This window comes from Ammospiza caudacuta, chromosome 27 (genome assembly GCF_027887145.1).
Source record: "Ammospiza caudacuta isolate bAmmCau1 chromosome 27, bAmmCau1.pri, whole genome shotgun sequence".
Taxonomy (NCBI): Eukaryota; Metazoa; Chordata; class Aves; order Passeriformes; family Passerellidae; genus Ammospiza; species Ammospiza caudacuta.
Window position 1 is genome coordinate 3393593 of NC_080619.1, and position 12144 is coordinate 3405736.

Consider the following 12144-nt stretch of genomic DNA (forward strand, 5'->3'; position numbering starts at 1 on the left):
AGCTCCAGTCCCATCCCCATCCCCAGCACCAGCTCCATCCCCATCCCATCCCCATCCCTATCTCCATTCTCATCCCCAATCCCATACTCCAATCCCAGCCCCATTCCCATCCCATCCCATCCCATCCCATCCCATCCCATCCCATCCCATCCCATCCCATCCCATCCCATCCCATCCCATCCATCTCTGTCCCCACTGACCACTGCCCTCTCTGCCCCCTCTGTCCCCTCCATGCCAGGGTGGCACATGGTTCCATCTTTCCTGCAATATTTCTGGCAGTTTGTGCCTCACACCTTTCCAGAACCTTCCACTCCAAGTGCTTTGCTCGCCATGGAAAGAGAATAACAGGACCCAGTAGTAACGCACCTCATTTTTCACCACAAGAAACCACCAGGACTGGTTCTAGGTCTGGTTTCTACAAGATTCAATTTGGTTTTTCGCCACAAGTAACCACCTGATCCAGGACTAATTCTAGATCTGGTTTCTACAAGATTCAATTTGGTTTTTCACCATAAGAAACCACCTGATTCAGGACTAATTCTAGATATGGTTTCCACAAGACTATTTTTTCCCCATAAGAAACCACCTAATCCAGGACTAATTCCATATCAAGATTCAATCTAGGACAAGATTGAATTTGGTTTTTCACCTCAAGAAACCACCTAATTTAGGACTAATTCTAGATCTAGTTTCTACAAGATTCAATTTGTTTTTTCCCCACAAGAAATGACCTAATCCAGGACTAATTCCTCCACGCCAGGAGGGGGCAGAGGGAATTCTCTGTCAGAACGAGGGACAAACAGGCAGGGGGAAGCATGAGGTGCCAGCAAAGGACATGAGGCTCCTGCAGGGGTAGGACAGTGTGGCATTCACATTCTCTGAAAAAATCCCTTCGCCCAGGATTCTTCTCCTGGGAAGCTGAGAAACCTCAGAGAAAAATGAAAACAATAATTGTCCCATTTGCTTCTCCTGTGTTGTGCTCATGTGGAATGTGTTTGGTGATTGTTTCATTGGATTCTGCTGTGAGTTGTTTTGACTCTTTGGCCAATCAGGGCCAAACTGTGTTAAGACTCTGGAAAAAGTCCCAAATTTTCATTATTATCTTTTTAGATATTCTTTAGTACAGTTTAGTATAGCATTCTTTAATATAATATAGTATCATAAAATAATAAATTAGCCTTCTGAGAACATGGAGTCACATTCATCATCCCTTCCTGCCATGAGGGCACCGCACAAATCCAACACACAAGGACCATGGATAGTGTTAGGACTAAAATTAAAACCAGGATTACTGGACTGGGCTGGACAGAGGCAGCTCCTGCAGAGCAGGGCTGTGATGGGAGGAAACATCTCCACTCCACGGGCTCACAGCACTTCTGAGCAGCTCATCTGTGTCGTCTGGGCACCAAAGGTTGATTTTGGCAACCTCCAAAGCCTCTGGGCATGTCCATGGTGGTGCTGTCCCCCTCTTGTCTGGCTCTTCCCAATTGTCACAAAGGTGTCACTGTTCCCAAAAGGATGTGAAAATCACAGCCCCAGCCCCAGCACACGAGGGAAGGGTTTCCTTTTGGGTTTTCTCCTTCAAAACTGTGCTCCTGAGCATTGCACCACTGCTGGAGGCAAAGAATCTCTTTTATATCCACTCTTTTACACTCTTTTTACATCCTCACTTCACCAACAGCAGCAGCAGCCTGTGCCCCACCAAACCCACAGATGAGGATTTGGTATCTGAAGAGCTTATTTTTAGATTTTTAGGGGTAAAAATGAGCAAACTCAAAGGAAAATTAAAGATATAGAGACAGCCATGGCTTAGTGTTCTGCATCAACTCCCTGTCAGACAGACAACAGGTGAATGTCATTGAAAGCGTTTTAAAGTTTTAAAGTTTAATTTTAAGTTTAACTTTTAGTTTTAAAGTTGTTTTTTTAAGTTTATTAAAGGGGAGTTGGTTGTTACCAAACCTAATCAGGCTTCAGCAATAATCAGAATTTAAAACAACAATTGAAATATTTTGCAACAATTAAACAAATAAACAAACAAGAAATCCTCCCCAAAAACATCTAAGAGATCTCTGCAGGTAAAACATTCCTTTTAAATGTGCCTCTGGCTGCAAGAAACTCCTGTGACATTCACTGCAAATTTCTCAGATATAAACCTCCATAATCTCTAGAAAATAACTGCAGGAAATTTGGGTGACTTCGTGACATAAAAATGGGATCAGAATAAAAAACCCTGAAGGTTTTATCACCCTTTTGTTGAAAAGGGGGCAGAAGATCTGGAGCCTGAGCCAGGGTGGGGCTGGAGAGCAGCAGGGAAAGTTTCTCATTTAAAATTATGAGCACTGGGAAAGGTGCCAGTTAGACTTGATTAGATTTGTAAGATTAATTAAAAGGAGACAGGTTCAGTGAATTGTGAACAAGACAAATTAGCAAATTAGCAAATCAGGAAACTCATCTTCAGAAATGGAATTAAGAGATTTTGGCTCCTTTATCAGGGCAAATTTGCTTTTCAGAGTGTGGTTCTTTCATGTTCCAGGGGTGGCATTTTACTATTCTACATAAAAATTATATACAAAATATAATTTTAATAATAATTCTTAACATATATATTTCACAGAATCAAAAAATAAATCTCATTTTATATAAAAAACATTTTTTAAAAATTACAAAACTGCCACTAAAAAATGAAACACTCCTCTGTAAAAAAGATCCCAGCCAAGGCAATCAGCAGGGTTTGTAAAGAACCCCGTGGTGTGCAAACAAACACCTGGTTTGGGGTTAATTTGGGATTTCTGAGGAGTCCTGGGTACGGTCCCATAAAGAGAAGGCTCATGGAGTGGGAGAGCTGGGGGATCTCAAAATCCCTCTGTCCCAAGGGAAAATTTATTCCAGGAAAAGCTGGAATTAATATTTAAAAAGCTGGAATAATATTAATTTACAGGAATTAATATTAAATATTAATATTTTAAAAATTAATATAAAAACCAGGATGATATGATATGATATGATATGATATGATATGATATGATTGAAACTATAATAAAAAATAGAGAAAGGATCTTACAGAAGGCCTAACAATACAATAATTAAAAACTGGTGACTGACTCCTCAGAGTCTGACACAGCTGGCTATGATTGGTCATTAAGTAAAAACAATTCACATGTTGGATAAACAATCTCCAGCCACATTCCAAATCAGCAAAACACAGGAGAAACAAATGAGATAATATTGTTTTCATTTTTCTCTGAGGCTTCTCAGCTTCCCAGGAGAAGAAATCCTGGCAAAGGGATTTTTAAGAAAATGTGACAGTGACACAGGAGAAATCAAACACCCCCTGAGTGTCAGCTAGAGAATGAAATGTGAAATGTGTTGATTACAAGACCAGTCAGGTCCGTCTGTATCAGATCAGAATATTAAAGAAGAAGTTGCAATAAAGTTGATGCTTTTAGCCTCCTGACCTGGAGTTTGTGACATCCCTGGGGACACAGGGGGGACCTCCAGGTTTGTCCTGGGGCTCCACTGGAGCCTTGGGCTGCACCTGGGTTGGAGATTCTGGGGATCCTAGTGAAGACACAAATGGCACAGCCCCCATTAAATGTGCCCTGGGGATGGAGTTGATAGTAAAAGATTTTAAAATCACTAAATTTGGACAGCTAGAAAGAAAGTTAGGCTTAGTAGGCCCTGAGAAATGTATTTGTATTTTTGTAAAAAAATGCATGTAAAAGTGTAAATGTATTTTTCACATGATCTTGTGTTTGCTAGATCATGTGAAACTGCACCTATGTAGTCATTATATGAAAAATGATATAATTGTTAGATGTGATTAGTTATAATTATTGTTTAATCATGAGAAACTGTGTTAGGGGTTTGAGGGGGATCATGAGAAACCCATGCTTGGATGGAATCAATGTATAGAACAGTGTAATAAAACATTGTATTGTGATATTGTAATATCAATAGAACAATGTAAGTTTAATAATTAAAATGTAAGTTATATAATGATAAAATATAAAAACATGTTCATCCCAAACCCATGGTGGAGTCAGATTTGGGTCTGTACCTCTGACACCTAGAGCTCTCAAGAAAAGCTTTATTCTTTAGCTCTGTCCAGTCTGTTCCAGCTCAGCCTTCTCAGGGCTGCCCTGCCTCTGTCCCAGGGTGTGAGCTCCTCCCTGACCCCAGCAGGGTGATGGGGCAGTGCAGGACATGGGAAATCACTATTTTGTGGCCTCCTCTATCCCAGCACCTCCAGCTGAGAGGGTGTGGTGGCCAAAAATCCCCCGTGAATTCCCAGCGCTCATCCTTGGGGTGCCTTTGGCAAGTGGGAAACACTGCTTTTAGTGAAGGAGTCAAATAAGGAGCTGGTTGCAATTAAGTGGCTTCTTCAGAGCTCTTTCTGGCCACTTAAATTTAGTTTTGAGTTTACTCACAGGACAGAGATTTGTGTTTTAAGGGCAGAAAGGCTCTTGAGTGAGGCAGAACCCTTTTCCCGTGGCTCCAGTGGCTCCAGGCTTGCCCTGGCCTTGTCCTGGAGACACAAGGGGTTAATTTATGAGGGATTGAGACCCCCTCAAGGCCAGCAGCGTGACACTGCTCATTGCTCTGTGCTGCTATGCTCATTTTGAAGCTGTTGCTGGGCTCAGGACTCCACTGGAATGAGCGGAACAGAACGAGCTCCAACCCAAACCATGCTGGGATTCTGCACTGGGCAGGGACAAAACCAGCAGGAGATGTCACCTGGAGCCCTCTGCCAGCTCCTTGGAGATCTGCTCTGGCAATGTCCTGCTGCTCAGGATTTGGGATCCACCTCAATCCCAGCTCCAAAACTCTGCTTTCCATGGCAGGGATTGCCCATCCCACCCAACAGGGGTTCCCACCAGCTAAACCTGGCTGGGAAAAACACTGAAAAAAACCTTGAAGCCCACAAAACCCTTTAGAGACAGAAGCTCCTGAGCACTTGTGGCCAGCCAAGTACTCAGGGCTGGTTTTTCCACTGATCTGCTCTGGCAATGGTTGGGGCAGTCCTGCTGCTCAGGATTTGGGATCCACCTCAATCCCAGCTCCAAAACTCTGCTTTCCATGGCAGGGATTGCCCATCCCACCCAACAGGGATTCCCACCAGCTAAACCTGGCTGGGAAAAACGCTGAAAAAAACCTTGAAGCCACAAAACCCTTTAGAGCCACGAGATGCTGAACACTTGTGGCTAGCCAGGTACTCAGGGCTGGTTTTACTCACTGATCTGCTCTGGCAGTGGTTGGGGCTGGTCAGGACTCAGGATTCACCTCAATCCCAGCTCTAAAACTCAGCTTTTCATGGCATGGATTCCTACCACCTAAACCTGGCTGGAAAAAACACTGAAGAAGACCTTGAAGCCCACAAAACCCTTCAGAGACAGAAGCTCCTGAGATGGTCAGGATTTGGAATCCACCTCAATCCCAGCTCCAAAACTCTGCTTTCCATGGCATGGATTGCCCATCCCACCCACCAGCTAAAACCTGGCTGGGAAAAATGCTGAAAAATACCTTGAAGGCCACAAAACCCTTCAGAGCCATGAGATGCTGAACACCTGTGGCCAGCCAGGTACTCAGGGCTGTTTTCAGCCCCAGGTGGGCCCAGCGTGGCCCCTCAATGCCCACACCAGGAGGAGCAGCAGCCTGCTCTGCATGGCCCCACCACAGCTCCCCATCTCCTCCTTCTCTTTCAGCAGCACTGAAAGCGTTGGACACGTCTCTGAGGGAGCTTTGTTGGCCCCAGCTCCTCCTGTCAGCACTCACAGGCAGCATTTCAGTGACCTTTTCCCATCTGTGCCCCGTTTGTTCCCCTCTCAGGGCTCTGATGGGACGGCAGCATGTGAAGAAGCGTTGGAGCTGTGTCAAAATACCTCACTGGAGGTTGCATCCACAGCCTGAGCCACCCCTGGAGCTCACTCAGAGCTGCCTGGATGGGGACAGGGCGATGTCAGGGAGTTCCCAACATCCCAGCAGGGCTGAAATCCTCTCTTGGCTTCTCCATCCTGCTGCACCAGTGGCTTTGGAGCCCAAACTCTGGGTTTGGAGCACAGGGAGCTGGGGCAGGACCTCCCTGAAGAGCTCCAGGGCTGCACTTGGGCTCTCCTCTCTCTGGACAATGTCAAGGACCTTCCCAGCCCCTCAGTAAAACACATCCCACAAACCCTGAGCAGCTCCATCCCTTTGCCTTTATCCCCTGCACTGCCACTGCTGCCAGCTCCTGGCATTGTCTGGCTCACAGTGGGGCAGCAGGACTATTCCAGCCATTATTATATATATTTATTGTATTATATAGATATTATTTAATAGATAATTATAGAATTATATATGATATAATTGTATTATGCATTATATAGTATATATTTTTATATATGATATTATATGATATATTATATTATATTATATTATATTATATTATATTATATTATATTATATTATATTATATTATATTATATTATATTATATTATATTATATTATATATAAATGGGTTTTGATTACATATATATATGGGTTTGGATTATTCCAAACCCATTTATAAGGTGATCAGACCCCATTCTCATCATTCTCCTTCTCTTAGGGCACACACAGGCGCTTTTTCCCCACCACAGGAATAAATAAATAAATTTTCTCCTTTCTGTCCCACAGCAGAAAGGATCTGTTTGGATGTTGCTGCCAAAATATTCCCTATCCAGCAAAAAAATCCAGCAGGAAGGTGGTGCCAGCAGGACAGGGCACTGCCTGGGGTTCTGCCACATGAAATGCCCCCTGAAAGTCTTGAGTTTAGCAGAGATGGGTTTAACTGGGGGTAAGGAAGCCCAGGGACACCAGCACAGGGCACCACGCTGATGCTGAGCCCCACCTTTGCTCTCCTTGCCCTGTTTTGGGGTGTGCTGAACCCTGCAAGTTGGGCTCATCCCCCAAAGCCTCCTCTGTGACGGCCTCAGGAGCAGAGGATCAGGAAGACAATTGGAAAATGATGTTTTTTTAAGAGCATAGATATCACCATGCTAGAATCCGCCACATAAACCCCATTTCCACAGAGCAGATATTGCAATCTTTCCATGGTACCAAAGCAGATCTTGAATTTCTGTGCTTTGGGAGCATTGTCTCTCCCTGAACTGTGGCCCAAGTATTTCTACCCTTCTGCTCCCTCAGCCTTCAAGAAACCCCTAAAACCCCACAGCATCTGCAACCTCACCCTACATGGGGCACTCCTCGCATCCCTAGAGACTCTCTGTCACTTTGGTGCTGCCAGAATCGATAAAAATACATAAAAATACACAAAACCTGGATCTGTGGAGGAAATTCTGTGCGGAGTGTGCTCCACTCCCTCCTCTCCCAGGGATGCTGCTTGCCATGCCCCTGCTGTCCGTGCCCTACATCCTCTGTAATTGTTCCTTTGGGGTGAGCTCAGAGGGGTTTGGCAGGAGGGGATGGAGGGGCACACACCTGTGTGCAGCAGCATTTGCTCCTGGAAACGGGCACAGGAGACATTTTGCTCACGGGGGATATTTTTGTTTCACGGGGGGAAAACGAGACCTTTTCACGGAGAAAAGAAAAGAGACTTGAAACGCTCTGAGACTTGAAACCCTCCTTGATTTGGGCATTAAATCCTGGTTCATATCAAAGCCTGAGGCAGCTCAGTGGGATGAGCTGATGCCGTGGTGAGGTGTCCCTGCCCCAGGCAGCTCAGAGCCAGCCTTGGCATCCCGACCTGTGCCCAGTGGCGCCCAGGTGGGGCAGAAAAGGGATGGAAGGAATCAAAGGGCTGCTCTCTGTGTTTCAAGAGCCTCCCCTGGCCAGGGCTGAGGGCCTGAAGTTGGGCAGCCATGCTCAGGGCGAGGAAATCATTTAATTCTCCAGGAAAACCTGCTGTGATTTAGCCATTTCATGAACCTGCGGAGCTTTGAAACGCTTCCTGAGCGGGGACTTCTCATTGTGCTCTCTGTCTTTCTCCTCTGGAAAGGCAAATTCTCATCCCAAAGTCCACGCTAATAAATGGATTATTAAAAAAAAATTTAAAAAATTCGTATTTTCCCGTCCTGAATTCTAAATATTCCCAGATATGGCAGTCCATTCCCAAGTTCACTCCCACCTACTTCTTGCCATCTCCATGTTGGCACTGAAAGGATCTAATTCAGGAATAAAGAAGAGAGACTTTTCTGGAAAGGCGAAAATAACCCAAGAATCTCAGCAGCACCAAATTCCACCATCTCCCTCTTTTCCCTACGGATCATCAGGCTCACAGCCCCTACCTGGCACATACAGAAACTTAACAAGAGATATTCCAGCAAGAAATCCTACATAAAGACAGAAATAAACTGAATTATTCTGTTATGCAACTTGCTGGCTGCTGGATTTAAATGACCTGGAATGTTTAATTCAATATTTCTTGTTCTAAAAGGCTTCCAATTGCATTTTGTTACTGTATTCATTTATATAGAGTTGGATTTATTTTTAAAATAAGTAACTCAGGTTACTTACCAGCCTCATCACAAGATACAACCAGTTCTTTTAAAATCTATTTTTCTCGTTGGTGCAAGGAAATTAACGACATTTCCATAATTAAAATGAACAAAATCCACCTTTGAGCAATTTTCCTAATGAATGTTTTCTCAGGTGCCATTTGCGTTATTCGCCGGACTAAATTCACATGACAGAATACAACAAAAGAAGGGAAAGAAGTCCAAAAAAACGCAGCAACCAAACAGAAAATAGAATTAAATTATTTTTTTTTAAGGATTAATTGCAGTTTCATGGAAAGGAAGAAAATCCCTGTGGCAGAGTGATGGGAAAGACAAAATTCCCATTGCACAAGGAAATAAAACCGCATCCTTTCACATCTGAACGAAGAGCCCATTGCCACAGTGCCGAAAATGGAGAAATTAAAGAGTGGTAGGGAAGCCTCCATTTGTGCAAAGGGAAACCCAGGCATGGCCCTTTCAAAATAACCCCCAAACTTTTCCACAGATTTCATTAATTACAGGTCAAATCTGAAGAAATTACGCTTCGACTCCAGCATGCAGCTCCGCAGGGCGAGGGGTGAAAAGGAAGGGAACACACAGCTCCCATGGCTAATAATTAATGAATTCATTAATCAATCATAGGGAGAGGAAGGGCGAGGGGAGGAAGGAATCTTACCACCAAATTGGGTAACCGGCTAAGACCTTTGTGCCATTGAAGAGAAAAGACAGAATTAGTCCAAGCAGGTGGTAATCCATCAGTCCAGGCTGGTGCAAGGGGGAAAAAATCGCCGCGAAGTTTTCAGAAAAACATGAAGTGCCAAAATGAAGAAATCCCCCCTCCTCCCAAGGAAAAAAAAAAAAAAAAAAAAAAAAAAAAAGAGGGGGGGTAAAAAAGAGTGAAGCCAAGTCCCTGGTGGCTCGGGTGACTTTTCTTGGCTTGTCAGAAAAACACCTCTCCAAGCCTTTCCCCCCGTAGATCATCCAAAAGCGTTCTATTAAAAAGTGCAGGGCTCGGGGATGTCAGCAGGCGGCCAATCAGACCGCATGGCCCAAGGTGAGGGATGAGGCTCAGCCCAGGGCTGTCAATCACCCTCTCCTCCCCCTCCACCCCACAACTTTGTTCCGAGCCTGGCTGCCACAGACAAACCCTCTGTGCACCACACTCCACTGGGGCACTGCGATTTGGGGCGAGGATTTTCAATTTTTAATTTTTTTTTCAATTTTTTTTTTTTTTTTTTTTTTTTTTTTTTCACTTGGAGCCCAGGATGTGCTGCCCCTGAATTCCAGGAATTCAAGGTAAGGATGAAGGGTGGCTGTGGTGAGGGGTGGCTTAATCTCACACAGGGAGTGAGACAGAACTTGTTCTTCAGATTGTTATGTTTGCCCAATTATCCCATAGTAAAAAAACAAACAGTATTTGAGATAGCAGCAATTTTAATTGAACAGTTTAGAAAATATATATTGACAATATAATTTGATTAGAAACAAGGGATAATTTGGTTCCAATAATAGTGCATAAGCAAAAGATAACCGCAGGGTACGGATTAAATGATATTGTCAATATATATTTTCTAAATTATTTAATTAAAATTGCTGCTATCTCGAATATTTTTAATGGGATAATTGGGCAAGCATAGCAAGATGGACAGGGATGGGGACAGAGAGGGGAATAAAACCCCTCTGCTTGTGGTAACGTGGGTAAAACCGGTGATAAAGTTGAAATAAAACCTGCAATTCCCAGGTTTTCAGCATGTGGGGGTGATGGATGGAGGGGGGAGCAGGGGCAGATTGGATTTCTATTGAGAAAAAAATGCCATGTCATGGTGAGAGGGGAGCAGGCAGAATGGGGACATGTCCCATGGATGGATTGCTTGTGAAGTGCATCTCTGGATGCAGGAAGATGAAAATATTATCAAAACCCCACACATGTAACCCTAAAAAAAAAACAAACCAACAAATCAGTTTCATGATTTGCAAATAGACCCAACAAAGATTTTACTTTAAAAATCCTTGTTATTGGGTAGAGAGCCTGTTTGAACAGGAGCTATTGTGCAGCCAGAGGAGATGACAGAACGGGACAAAGAAATGGGAGAAGCCAAACAAATTGCTTTTTCTCCTAAAGCATCTCAGCAACCACAGCTCTGCTGCTGCCCTGGGGTGGGACCAGCTCGAGATCAGATGCTTCAAGAGCAGCCAACAAATCAGTTTATTTCAGAGCTGTGGCAGCAATGGAGATTCAAGGTCCTGTCTTGGGAATGGTTTTGAGAGCTCCAGACCTCCTCTGGGTCTCAAGGCTGTGGGCACAAACAAATTCCTCGTTGTGTTTAATCACACACTGGCACAGGGAAGCTGTGGCTGGATCCCTGGCAGTGCCCCAGGCAAGGCTGGAGCACCCTGGGACATGGCAGGGGTGGAATGAGATGATCTTTAAGGTTCCTTCCAACCCAAACCATTCCATGATCCTGTGATGCACCTGCCTCTTGCTCCTGCCATTCTGGATTGCCAGTTCTGCCATTCTGGATTGCCAGTTCTGCCATTCTGGATTGCCAGTTCTGCCTGATTTTGGTGTTTGGGTGCTGAGTTTGGGCACTGCTGCTCTCAGAAAGGGTGGGTGCTGTCCTAGCCATGGCACACCCAAGGGAGGACACAGCACCTGCTCATATTTTCCCTCTCCATCCTTTCCTGCTCCTGCTGTAGGGGCTGTGAGGCCAAATTTCCCCTATGGCTTTCCAGCTGACTGTGACCCACCATAGATATTAAATATTCTTGTTCTTTTGGGGAGTTTTGAATCCCAAATATTTTTGTTCTTTTGTGGGCCTTTGAATCCCAAATATTCTTGTTCTTTTGGGTGTAGTCTGTCCTGGCAAATCTTCCTGGAACCCAAATGGGTTTTATTGAGCTGGGTCTAAGAAAGCAGCAATTGTCCAAAGACATTTGGGGACATGTGGATTTAAGCTGTAAATTTAACACTAGCTGGAAATCTTCCTCACATCTTGACGTTTACTGCTCATGTTTTTAAACACGAAGATGGACCCTGGTGTGGAGCTGGCCCAGCCAATTTACCCAGCCCTAAAGAGATTTTAGTCACATTTTGGGGTTAGTATGGGTCAGGAAATATTCCAAATAGATCCATAAGATTTGACTCACATGTTCTGGAGCTTAAGGGATTTTTTTTTAGGATGAAGGTGTCCCTGTCTGCCTCATTCTAGGGCCAGGGAATGATCCCAGAAACTCTTCTCTTACTGCCTAAACCAAGCCCTGGGCTGTGTGAAATGCACTGGAGTGTCTGTGAGCTGCTCTGGCAAAAGCAGAACTGGAAATGCTGCCCAGGTTTGTGTGTGGATGTTTTGGAGCTGCACAATCAGAATAAGGATTAAAGGTGCCAAGGGACAGAATTTTTGTGGTTGAAGTGTCACTGCTAGAGAGGCAGCAAGTGGAGAGAGTGAAGTGAGATGTCTGCAGGTGGCTGAGCCCATGGGAGAGGAGAACATCAGAAATAGTTTTTTTTGTAGAAATTTAGTTGGGGAAATCAGAATTGAGGTATTGTTGGTTGGAGACCATCATCCAGGTCTGGGTGGACCTGGCAGTGCTGGGTTAATTGTTGAACCTGATGATTTTCAAGGTTTTTTTCCAACCTCAGTGATTCCATGGTGGCGGAGATCTTCCTGTCCA

General features: G+C 44.4%; 1 protein-coding gene across 1 annotated transcript in view; it reads right to left on the bottom strand.

Annotated features, from left to right (window-relative positions):
* Window positions 1-9228, bottom strand: part of WNT3 (Wnt family member 3) — a 28604-nt gene extending 19376 nt beyond the window's left edge. Inside the window, exon 1 of the mRNA XM_058820596.1 lies at window positions 9149-9228. Coding sequence (XP_058676579.1) covers window positions 9149-9228 — 80 coding nt within the window. The remainder of the gene's footprint in view (window positions 1-9148) is intronic.
* Window positions 9229-12144: the final 2916 nt, after the last annotated feature.